General features: G+C 48.3%; 1 protein-coding gene across 1 annotated transcript in view; it reads right to left on the reverse strand.

Moving 5' to 3' along the window:
* The window catches only part of ect2l (epithelial cell transforming 2 like), a gene marked incomplete at both ends in the record, with an annotated part of 53226 nt that overhangs the window by 11171 nt on the left and 28807 nt on the right, over positions 1-13248 (reverse strand). The window contains 1 exon segment of the mRNA XM_084312481.1: positions 985-1058. Coding sequence (XP_084168607.1) covers positions 985-1058 — 74 coding nt within the window.

A 13248-nucleotide genomic window follows, 5' to 3' on the forward strand; every position in this document is an offset into this window, starting at 1 on the left:
AGTAGAACTGTAATGTGTACTTTCTCAGTCAGTGCTAAGTGCAGTCAGTGCTAAGTGCAGCGTCACTTTTCACATCAAAACAAAAGTAGAACTGTAATGTGGACTCTCAGGGAAAGATCTAAAAAAACTTTTTTTTTCAGGGAAAGATCTACAGGGAAAGTCTCAAAGATCGACCAGTCGATCGCGATCGACGGGTTGGTGACCACTGCTCTAGACGGTATTTTCATATGAATGTGTGAATGAAAAAGTAAAACGTTCCTACATCCTGAACGATAGATAATCGATGTTGAATGGGCCATAGTAATGTCAATTTAGCAATACAATTTAAAAAGTTATAGCCCTGCAAAGAAGGTAAACATCTCCATAGACTTACAGTGCTGGCAGTGATCAAACATTGATGGATATAAGCGTGGCAGAGAATGTGTTAATAAAAAAAATAAAAAATAAAAAATTATAATATTTATTTTTATATCCTCAAACTAAATCCTCAATTTGAATAAAGTGATTAATCTGATTAAATGAGTCTTTTCTTTTTTATTAAATCAACTTTCCAGCCCCAGACCCAGCCTAGAGAGAAGCCCCAGCCCAACTAAATCAATTAAATCAACTTTCTTTAATGAATATAACAGTTTCTTTTAATACTATAATATTAGTGTAACCTAATCTTTATCTGCAACTGTGAAGAAAAACCCCATTGGTTTAAACAGAATTAATAGATTTTATTTATTTTTTATTTAATTTTTTTTATAAAAGAATTAAAAATTCAAATTTTGATTTAGAATTCGAATGCCAACGTAACGAACGAAGGTTAGAACGTTCAAACGTTTGGGCTCAGCCCTATAACCACGTGGTCTTGGAGATCACTGGTGAAGCTTTTGGTAATAAGCTTTGACTGACTTTTATGAAGTTCAGAGCATTTTTTTTTCTCTGGTTTTCATAGCGGTCAGGGACTGCGTGTGAAACCCTTATGTGTGTCACATGTACCTCAGCGTGTGTGTGGCCAGAGTTCTGTCTGCTCTCTTCAGGAACGCCCGGAAGGCTGGGTTCATCTCCCTGCACTGACACACACACAAAACTCTTTTGTCAACAATGCGGGAGGCATAAGCAGACACATTGGCCAAAACAGACACATCAAGCTCACGGTTTAAATCCCTCAGTGCTTCCACGTTGTTCATGGATTTGGCGAATCAATGCCAAAACCATCCCTGTGCCTCTGAGCTCTGCGCACGACCGGTGTGAACAGCACTGCCTATTCAGCCGAGAGAAACCGCTGCTGTTCATCGTTGGTTCCAAGGTGCTTTCGCTTTAACCGGAATGTCATTGCCTGTATAAGTATGAAGTATAGAGACCTTTTCAAGTCAAGAGTCACTTTATTGTCCCATCAGCTGGGAAATGTGTCTTGGGCTTACACCCACACTACAGCCAAAGACACATACATACAGACATGACACAACACAACTGACTCCAAACAGAGGAGATACACAATATAAAAGATACAGTAAAGTACCTGCACAGCAAGATGTCTGGCAACACCACATTAGAATAGTATACCCAAATATCGGTTATCGAATATCGATAATATAACAACCAAATATCAGTTATTCGATAGTTGCCATTTATCTGGCACTAATTAAATGTCAAACATATACATTATAAATGGGCGCAAGTGGTTGCAGTGTTCACTAATAACAATAGCTGACAGACCCAATTTGTTACTCTAGCAACTGAATTCCATGGAAAAAGGTCTATATTCACATACATTCTTGAAGAGTTAGATCTTTAGATGGAAATATGCGAATAAAAGAAATAATGATTCAATAACGTATATATGTGGTTGGCGTTATTCGATTGGCGGACAAACACGTATATATGCGTGACCGGCGCTGAATGAGTTAAAACCCATTCCCTGAGCCTACCTGATCTATGGTGCATAGAGCTGTGGAGTAGTTGTTTATACCTGTTCTATGGTGCATAGAGCTGTGGAGTAGTTGTTTATACCTGTTCCATGGTGCGTAGAGCTGTGGAGTAGTTGTTTATACCTGTTCTATGGTGCATAGAGCTGTGGTGTAGTTGTTTATACCTGTTCTATGGTGCATAGTGCTGTAGGGTAGTTGTTTATACCTGATCTATGGTGCATAGAGCTGCAGGGTAGTTGTTTATACCTGATCTATGGTGCGTAGAGCTGTAGGGTAGTTGTTTATACCTGTTCTATGGTGCGTAGAGCTGTAGGGTAGTTGTTTATACCTGTTATATGGTGCATAGAGCTGCAGGGTAGTTGTTTATACCTGTTCTATGGTGCGTAGAGCTGTGGGGTTGTTGTTTATACCTGTTCTATGGTGCGTAGAGCTGTGGGGTTGTTGTTTATACCTGTTCTATGGTGCGTAGAGCTGTGGGGTTGTTGTTTATACATGTTCTATGGTGCGTAGAGCTGCAGGGTAGTTGTTTATACCTGTTCTATGGTGCGTAGTGCTGTAGGGTAGTTGTTTATACCTGTTCTATGGTGCGTAGAGCTGTAGGGTAGTTGTTTATACCTGTTCTATGGTGCGTAGAGCTGTGGGGTTGTTGTTTATACCTGTTCTATGGTGCGTAGAGCTGTAGGGTAGTTGTTTATACCTGTTCTATGGTGCGTAGAGCTGTAGGGTAGTTGTTTATACCTGTTCTATGGTGCGTAGAGCTGTAGGGTAGTTGTTTATACCTGTTCTATGGTGCGTAGAGCTGTAGGGTAGTTGTTTATACCTGTTCTATGGTGCATAGTGCTGCAGGGTAGTTGTTTATACCTGTTCTATGGTGCATAGAGCTGTAGGGTAGTTGTCTATACCTGTTCTATGGTGCGTAGAGCTGTAGGGTAGTTGTTTATACCTGTTCTATGGTGCGTAGAACTGTAGGGTAGTTGTTTATACCTGATCTATGGTGCATAGAGCTGTGGGGTAGTTGTTTATACCTGTTCTATGGTGCATAGAGCTGTGGGGTGGTTGTTTATACCTGTTATATGGTGCGTAGAGCTGCAGGGTAGTTGTTTATACCTGTTCTATGGTGCGTAGAGCTGTGGGGTAGTTGTTTATACCTGATCTATGGTGCGTAGAGCTGTGGGGTAGTTGTTTATACCTGTCCTATGGTGCATAGAGCTGTAGGGTAGTTGTTTATACCTGTTCTATGGTGCGTAGTGCTGTAGGGTAGTTGTTTATACCTGTTCTATGGTGCATAGAGCTGTAGGGTAGTTGTTTATACCTGTTCTATGGTGCGTAGAGCTGTAGGGTAGTTGTTTATACCTGTTCTATGGTGCGTAGAGCTGTAGGGTAGTTGTTTATACCTGTCCTATGGTGCGTAGTGCTGTAGGGTAGTTGTTTATACCTGTTCTATGGTGCGTAGAGCTGTAGGGTAGTTGTTTATACCTGTTCTATGGTGCGTAGAGCTGTAGGGTAGTTGTTTATACCTGTTCTATGGTGCGTAGAGCTGTAGGGTAGTTGTTTATACCTGTTCTATGGTGCGTAGAGCTATAGGGTAGTTGTTTATACCTGTTCTATGGTGCGTAGAGCTGTAGGGTAGTTGTTTATACCTGTTCTATGGTGCGTAGAGCTGTAGGGTAGTTGTTTATACCTGTTCTATGGTGCGTAGAGCTACAGGGTAGTTGTTTATACCTGTTCTATGGTGCGTAGAGCTGTAGGGTAGTTGTTTATACCTGTTCTATGGTGCGTAGTGCTGTAGGGTAGTTGTTTATACCTGTCCTATGGTGCGTAGTGCTGTAGGGTAGTTGTTTATACCTGTTCTATGGTGCGTAGTGCTGTAGGGTAGTTGTTTATACCTGTCCTATGGTGCGTAGTGCTGTAGGGTAGTTGTTTATACCTGTTCTATGGTGCGTAGAGCTGTAGGGTAGTTGTTTATACCTGTTCTATGGTGCGTAGTGCTGTGGGGTAGTTGTTTATACCTGTTCTATGGTGCATAGTGCTGTAGGGTAGTTGTTTATACTAGGGATGTCCCGATCCGATCACATGATCAGGATCAGCGCCGATCACGTGCTTTTCAGAGGATCGGGATCGGGATTTTTTTTAATAAAAATCGGCAGTCAAAAAAAGATTTTTTTTTTATTTATTTATTTTCAACAAACATGACCATGTTCACGTCTTAAACTCATACGGAGGCCTTAGTTTTGGTTTTAAATTACATATAATATATCATTAATGTATTTATTGTCACACAGAGCAGAATAATTGTCCACAACAAACACATCCCCTTTAATTTACACCGTTGCAACAAACACATTCCCTTTAATTTTAGACGTTCACATCACAACAACACGTTGCTCCCCGAAACATGGTTATCCACTGTGTAACTGAGGGGTACAATTCCCTGACTGTATTGTTAGATATGATATTTAATACCACTACCTCATGTACTTTAACTTCTGGCCACCCAGTACAAGATATAAGTATGATGAACACTTTCCCACCTGATGAAACGAACCAACACAAATGTACCAAATCGAATATTTAATACAGCAAAAGGTGTATACAACATTCACTTAATTACATTTATGATTTGAAATATTGAATATGCACTTTTATGGCAAATGAGTATTCGTAGGTAAATCAACATTGAATGTCCAATCTCTGGTTGCGCAGGGAGTAAGTATACAACCTGGAATATTTAGGAAACGATAGCGATGGTACTTAAATGATTATAGCTGGATACACTAAGGGGGGGGGGGGGGTCCCGCTGGTTGTAAGACAGTAGGAGGGGGGGTTAGAGAAGCCGCTGGCGGTATCCCATCTGGCCGACGGTGTCTTGGGAGAATCCAAAGTCTTGGACACGGTGCCCACAGAACCTCGGGCCGCAGACGAATACAGCTGGACCCTCTGTGGAACGGTATCTGCCGGTCCACAACGGAGAGACGTGGTGCGACCTCACGTGTAGAGCGCCGCCTCACCTGGAGTCCTCTCCGGGGGGTAATTCCAACACTCGGCAGTGTTGGCCTTTATCCATGGAATAATCAAAGCACACAAAGCATAATCCAAGAGCCGTGGAAGGCTCGCCGTCGTCTGGGTAGAGTAATCCAATATACAGGTCCAGTCGCTCTTGACCCGGAGCTCCTCGGATGCAATCACCACTAGGGGTCTGACCAGCCTGGTTAAGCGTCCAGATAACGTCAGGAACGATGGGGGTGCTGATAACTGTAGAACTCTAACCGAACGATGCACCATACATAAATAGACTATTATTAGCTTAATAGAATACGTCCAACTCGACGGTATGGTGCCAAACTATGACCATTCAACTATTAATCTACACGATATCTCAATGCCTATTCTGGGCCAAGTAGGCCTTACTACACCGCACGTGCGTCGTGGGGAGGCTTTTGCGTCTGTCACTCTGTTGGAGGGTAAAGAACTGGACTAAAAGAAAGTTCTACTTTACGAGCGCCATATATATATGCGCTATGAACAAATAGTACCATTCGTATTTCGCCCGGCATATTACTGCGCGGAACCGGGGGTTGCCTCGACATGTTAGGCGGCACGATTGAACTTGGACCTAGGGGTATGGCAACCTGGCGCCAGGTTCTCGTCCAATGGTAGAATGAAACTATTATGGGCTGTTTAGTAGAAACGGGGATATTCAATGCATATTGTGCAAGGAATATACAGGGGATATCAAACGATATACAAATACAATTAAATATATATATATAAATAAATATACATATTCGGTTTAATCTGATCCTTCACAACAGCCGCCCCCTAATTAGTCCCACCTAATTAGCTAAACAGAGACAGATTAACCGCACTGTCTTCCACTCAAGGTCCGCTGTAAGGGTCAGTCAACTCACAAAGTCATAGGGTCATGGTCATCATCGATAGTATCTGGGAGTCGGGGCAGTTCTATGAGCCTCGCCACGGGACGTGTGTAGGTGCGCCCCTGGACGAGTACTTCAGCTGCTCGGACCTTGCCATCGGCACCGGTGATCACTTTGCTTACGCGGCCAGCCGGCCACATAGCTCTGGGGAGTGACTGGTCAATAATCATGACGACTGTTCCTTCTGTCAAATTGTCTCTCTCTTTTACCCACTTCTGGCGGGTCTGTAGAGACGGTAGGTAGTGAAGTAGGAAGCTGCTCCCAAACTTGTCAGCTAGTACTTGGCTGTACCTCCACATTCTTCGGCCGTTCGCTTCTTCAGGCCTGTACATTGTCTGGGGTAGCGCGGGGTCCAGCCGCGCCATTAGGAGTGTGTTGGGGGTGACTGGGTCGACATCTGCTACATCACTGGAGACGTAACCGAGGGGCTTTGAGTTCAATACTCCCTCGATCTCCGTGAGGACTGTCATTAGGACTTCCTCTGCCACAGTCTGGGCTCCGAGTACGGCATACAGGGCTGTCTTTATAGAACGTACTTCTCGTTCCCAGGTTCCACCGAAGTGGGGTGCGTTCGGGGGATTAAACTGGAAGTCAATCTGGGCTGGAGCGAGGTGGGTCTTAAGTTCTGGGCCCATAGCTTGGAAGCTCTCTCTCAGCTCTCTTTCTCCGCCTTTGAAGTTGGTCCCGTGATCAGACAACAATGTAGACGGTTTTCCTTTCCGTGATATGAATCTCCGGAAGGCCATAAGGAATGAGTCTGTGCTCATGGTCGGAAGGAGCTCGATATGTATCGCTCTGGTGGTCATGCATTTGAATACAATACCCCACCGCTTCTCGGTGCCTCTTCCTTTATATACAACGGGCCAAAACAGTCCATGCCTGTGGAGTGGAATGGCTTGTCGCCGATTCGGAGGCGACAGGGGGGTAGGTCAGCCATCCGTGGTATGCTGGGCTGCGCGCGCCACTTACGGCAGTCTAGACAGGTTCGCTGGAAGCGCCGTACTGCTTCTCTCCCTTGCAATATCCAATAACGACGTCTGATCTCCGCGAAGACTCTCTCTGCTCCTGCGTGGTGTACATCCTCGTCGTATTTCTTTATGATCAGCTCTGTGACCTTGTGTCGGCTGTTCAAGACGATCGGGTGCTTAATGTCATCTGGTAGATCGGGGGCTCTCCGCAGGCGACCACCCACTCTGATGAGATTATGTGCGTCACTCTCTGGTGCCAGGTGAATCAGTCTGCTGTCTGATGGGACGGGGTTTCCTCCCTGTAGACAGTCTAGCTCATCGGGGAACGAGTCTCTCTGGGCTCGTTGTAGTAGAAGAAGTTCTGCTTCTTCGTAGTCAGCTGCTGACATGTCAGTGGTGGACTGAATCTCTGGGTGGTGCCGCAGGAATGTTCTTTGTTGCGCACTCTCTAGGGTAATGCAATCATCTATGTTGGGGTCTGTGGAGGCGACAGTGCTCAGTCCACAGAACATAGGCTTCTTGTTCTCAGCCTCCTCGTTACTTGCTTCCCTCGGGGTGGGCGTAGGCCAATCTCCTTCCGGGAGCTGGAGGAATGCTGGTCCGTCACTGTAGATGTTGCGACGGGTTAGGTCATCCAGGGACATTCCCCGGGTGATGACGTCAGCTGGGTTGTGTTTGGTATCCACATACCTCCAGCTTGCTTCTTCTGTTAAGTCTTGAATCTCGGTGACTCTGACTCCCACGAAGACTTTGTATCTGCATGAATCAGACTTAATCCATGTGAGTACTGTCGTGGAATCTGACCACAAGATTGTTCTATGCACCGGAATGGTGAGTTCACGTTGGATTAACGTGGCTAGATGCGCTCCTGCGAGGGCTGCGCAGAGCTCTAGACGTGGGATAGATTGTTGCTTACGTGGGGCTATTCTTGAGCGGGCCAGTATGAAAGCAGTGTGTATCTCTCCTCCCATCTCTTGGGCACGCAAATAGGCAACCGATCCGTAGGCTACTTTGGAGGCGTCGCTGAAGACGTGTAGCTCAATCTCGCATGTCTCTGGCCTCACTGTGGATGGGAAGTAGCTGCGGCGTATATTGACACCTGGGAGTGAGCGGAGTTCCGTCTCCCACTCTCTCCATGTTGAGGCAAGGTGTGCGGGTATTGGGTCGTCCCAGCCCTGGTCCTTGTCCCATAGTGCTCGTACAATCATCTTTGCCCTGGTGGTGTAAGGTAGAATACATCCCAACGGGTCATATTGTCTGGCAAGTGTTCTGTACACACTCCGTCTGGTGGTCGGTATCGCCGCCGACCTTCCTTGCTCTGGAGCCAAGGGTTTGTGTCTATAGTGGAGCGAGTCTGTTTTGAAGCGCCAGACTAATCCTAGTGTCATTTCTTGGGCTTCTCCTGGGATTGTCGCCATCCAGGTCTCGCTGCTGGCAGCCTTGTCTGCGGAGGAGAGGCTGCGCAATACGTGCGGGTCACTGCTGGCCCACTGCCTGAGATCAAAGCCTCCTTTGATTAGGGAGGCGCGTAACTTGATTAGGAGAGCCTCGGCTTCTTCTTGAGTCGAGACGCTTTGTAGACAGTTGTCCACGTAGAAACTGTTCTTCACACTGTGTTGGACCTCTTCATCTGCTGCTGGGTCCTCTGTGACGTGTTTCTGTAGTGCAAAGGTAGCACAGCACGGGCTGCATGTGGTTCCGAAGGGGAGTACTTCCCACTGGTAGATGGATGGGTTCTCATCTCCGATCTTCTCTCTCCATAGGAACCGTAGCAGAGGCTTGTCCTCCTCTACTAGTCTCACCTGCAAGAACATCCCTTTGATATCCCCGCTTATAGCCACCTTGTCCTGGCGGAAGCGCAGTAGCACGCCTAGTAGGGAGGGGCCGAGTGTGGGGCCGGGCAAGAGCTCTTTATTCAGATTTTGGGATCCGATCTGGTAGCTGCAGTTAAACACAATGCGATCCTTGCCATTGTGATGGACCTTGTGATGCGGCACGTACCATGATTCGGTCGTCTGATCGGCCTCTTTAATGTCAATCTTTGTTACGTGTCCCGCTGTGATTAGCTTCTCAATCTCAGCTCGGTACACACTCTGTTGAGCGGGGTCTTTGGCTAGACGCCGCTCTGTGTTCAGTAGATAGCGCTCCGTGGCGTCTTTCTTTGCGTGAAAGGGGGGCATTCCCTCTCGCCTCAGGAGTAGAGTTGCGTATCTCATCACTCCGCCGACTGTGACTCTCTTTGTCCCCTGCTCGAGTAGGTTGATGGCGTAAATGTCTTCTTTAGAGCGAATGTCTTTCTTTTCGTTCTTAAAGGGCATTGTCTCTAGGGTCCATAGCCTCTCGACATGCTGCAGGAGAGTGGTGTCTTCTTCTGTCGTTCTGGAGTGGAAGCAGCTAGTGGCTGCTGTTCGGTTGAGAGATTTAGCGAGGGGGCCTTGCAATGTCCATCCTAGGCGGGTCTCGACTGCTGCAGGACAGCCTCGGGGGCCTGTATGGACCCGGTCAATCGGGACTATGAGTTCTGCATGGTCGGAGCCTATCAACAGGGTCGGGGTAGCGCCGTCTATGAGCGGGATAGGTAATTGACGCAGGTGCACATATTTATCCATCAACTTGGTGACAGGGTAGGTGTACTGCGATAGTCCTATTTCTTGGCTGGTGAAAGCATTTGTGATCTTGTACCGTCGCTCTGGCTGCCCGTTGGCTGCGATAGTGAAGGAGACATTCTCGCCCTTTATCGTCTTTAAATCTCTTCTTATTGTCCGAATCGTCATTTCGTTCTTGCTCCCCCGCAGTCCCAGCTGAGTCGCAGCGGAGGCGAGCAGAAGGGTCTTCTCTGACCCGTCATCAAGGACGGCGTAAGTGTCCATGACTTTATCCTGGTAGCTCAATGTCACACGGACTACCTTTAAGAGCACTTGAGCTCCGTTGCTGCTGGCGGGGTCAATGTACATGACACTTGCCTTGGTGCCGCTCCGTGGTGCAGGTATAGGCCGTCTTCCGTTACTATCGTGTAGTATATCTAGATGGGCTCCATCGCACCGGCTGCACCTTTTCTTTAGGCGGCATTCGGCTGCCATGTGGGGCCGCGCACATCGATAACAGCGCCGGTTGGACTTTATCCATTGGCTCACTTCTTCTGCATTCATCTTTGTGAATGAGTCACATTGTGACAGCCAGTGTTCTTTCTCACAGTAGGGACACGCTATCTTCCACTTCTCCTTTCTCGAGGGGGTGCTGTGACTCTTACTGCTCGGTACTGACTCTGATTGGTGCATGACAGTCACCGATCTTCTTCCATCACTTATTCTCCTGGGTCCCTCTCTGGAGCTTGGCGTGCTCCGCCCGAAGGTGTCCAGTCGTAAGCTGCTGACCTCTCTCGCCAGGAAGTCGGCCAGATCAAGGAGGGATGGCTCGGGGCCGTCGGGATCTCGGTAGTCCCTCTGCCGCCGAAAGCGCTCCTGTCTTGCGGGTGGCAGCTTCTCCAAAATCCTCTCAACGTTAGAGTTGGCGTACAGCTCATGGATGCCCTTCTCCCGTTGAGCTCCCAGCATCCCCACCAGGGACTGCACTTTGATTGACAGGTCGTCTAGTGAGCGATTGTCTGTGGCTGGGGGTAGGCGGTCAATATGCCTTATCTCCTGGATTACGTAATCCCATATACGTCCATATCTTTGATCCAGCGCTGCAAGGGCCGCTGTGTATGGGGTCGAGGAGGTAGCATAGGCTAGCGCTATATTGTGCGCTCGCGGTACTTTCAGGTGCTTCAATAATATTGCATACTTGTGGCGTTCATCAGCGACATCCACCATCATTGTCTCTAAGCACATCCGGAGCTCCGTGTACTGTGCTCGACTCTCATAGGCGAAGTCTGGGAATGACGGCGTGGCGTTGTATGACGCCGTGGATGGCTGATACATCGGCGAGCGTTGGGGGAGAGACCTCCTGGGCGAGTCCCCTCTTGCGCCTCGCTGTGGGCTGGTACTGGCAGGGTGCCATGGCCCGCTGGTCCAGGTACTGTTCCTCGGGGCTGGTCGTGCGTCGTGCTCACCCGTAAATAGAGTCGGGGGTCTGTAGCGCAGCGCCGCGGGGGTATAGCCTGGACTGTATGGGACCTCCTGGTCCGGTGGAGTACTGTGCTGTCGTCGGGCTTGGTTCTCCTCTTCTCCCTCTTCTTCTTCTATCAAATCTTCCAGATCTTGTAATCGTTTATTTAGCTTCTCCGCAGTGTAGGCCGCTCCTTCCTTGTAGCTGGGTCTCGCTTGGACCGGTATGGGAAGGGGATCTGCGGGGGGTCTAGACTCGGTCTGTTGGTCAAGTTCAGGGTCGCTTGCTCGTTGCGGTGACGCTGCTCTTGACTGTTGTCTCGACGAGTTCCTTGAGCCCCTGGCGGAGGGAGAGGGAGTTGTCCTTTTGATCAGCTGCTCTATTAGTTGCGCTTGTAGTCTGTCGCGCTCTGCGTCTCTTTGGGCACCGGCAGCGGCGCGCTGGGCGTCGGCCCGGTCTCTTGCCATATTCTCTTCCATCTGGAAGCGTCTCATCTCCAGACTTGTGCGCTGTTCTTCGCTCCGTTGCTGTGCTTGGAGGTGTTCGCGCTCGCTGGTTGCCTGTGCTTGGAGACGTTCGCGCTCGCTAAGCGTCTGTGCTTGGAGCCGATCGCGTTCGGTAGAGGCTGTCAGGCTGACGAGGAACGCCTGTTGTAGTGTCCTCTCCGCTTCGCTGGGGGAAGGCGGTAGTGGAGGTGAGCCGCTCCTGCGTGAACCGCTCCTGGGGGTACTTGTTGGGGAGTCCTGGAGCTCTAGTTCCTCGGCGCTCTCCTCCTCTTCCTCCGTGCAGAGTTCTCTCTCTGTAGGGTTGTCTTCCTCCCGGGGCTTGTCGGGGACTACTTCTTTAGTAGTGGCGGGGGGTAAAGGCATGTCAATTCCCTCCTGGTCCCCACCGTGAGCTTGGTCAGTTACATTAGGACCTACTAGGGCCTCTGTGGTCGGGGAAACCTGGTCGTTAAGGTCAGACATAATTTTACTTTCTACTTTTACCACGTTTACCGTTTGTCGAAGGCTAGGTAGTTGACTGACAGTGTAAGCCTCTAAGTACTGAGGTGTCTGTCGTCTGCGCCGCGGGCGTTCTAGGTTAGGAGGATCGTTTCGTGGAGTGTTCATCATAGGCCATTTCGATATTAATAACACTATATTAATATTACACTAGTTACCATCCGGCTCGAAGGACCAATTGTAACTGAGGGGTACAATTCCCTGACTGTATTGTTAGATATGATATTTAATACCACTACCTCATGTACTTTAACTTCTGGCCACCCAGTACAAGATATAAGTATGATGAACACTTTCCCACCTGATGAAACGAATGTACCAAATCGAATATTTAATACAGCAAAAGGTGTATACAACATTCACTTAATTACATTTATGATTTGAAATATTGAATATGCACTTTTATGGCAAATGAGTATTCGTAGGTAAATCAACATTGAATGTCCAATCTCTGGTTGCGCAGGGAGTAAGTATACAACCTGGAATATTTAGGAAACGATAGCGATGGTACTTAAATGATTATAGCTGGATACACTAAGGGGGGGGGGGGGGGGTCCCGCTGGTTGTAAGACAGTAGGAGGGGGGGGTTAGAGAAGCCGCTGGCGGTATCCCATCTGGCCGACGGTGTCTTGGGAGAATCCAAAGTCTTGGACACGGTGCCCACAGAACCTCGGGCCGCAGACGAATACAGCTGGACCCTCTGTGGAACGGTATCTGCCGGTCCACAACGGAGAGACGTGGTGCGACCTCACGTGTAGAGCGCCGCCTCACCTGGAGTCCTCTCCGGGGGGTAATTCCAACACTCGGCAGTGTTGGCCTTTATCCATGGAATAATCAAAGCACACAAAGCATAATCCAAGAGCCGTGGAAGGCTCGCCGTCGTCTGGGTAGAGTAATCCAATATACAGGTCCAGTCGCTCTTGACCCGGAGCTCCTCGGATGCAATCACCACTAGGGGTCTGACCAGCCTGGTTAAGCGTCCAGATAACGTCAGGAACGATGGGGGTGCTGATAACTGTAGAACTCTAACCGAACGATGCACCATACATAAATAGACTATTATTAGCTTAATAGAATACGTCCAACTCGACGGTATGGTGCCAAACTATGACCATTCAACTATTAATCTACACGATATCTCAATGCCTATTCTGGGCCAAGTAGGCCTTACTACACCGCACGTGCGTCGTGGGGAGGCTTTTGCGTCTGTCACTCTGTTGGAGGGTAAAGAACTGGACTAAAAGAAAGTTCTACTTTACGAGCGCCATATATATATGCGCTATGAACAAATAGTACCATTCGTATTTCGCCCGGCATATTACTGCGCGGAACCGGGGGTTGCCTCGACATGTTAGGCGGCACGATTGAACTTGGACCT

The sequence above is a fragment of the Notolepis coatsorum genome, assembly GCF_963971535.1.
Source record: "Notolepis coatsorum genome assembly, chromosome: 1".
NCBI classification, from domain to species: domain Eukaryota; kingdom Metazoa; phylum Chordata; class Actinopteri; order Aulopiformes; family Paralepididae; genus Notolepis; species Notolepis coatsorum.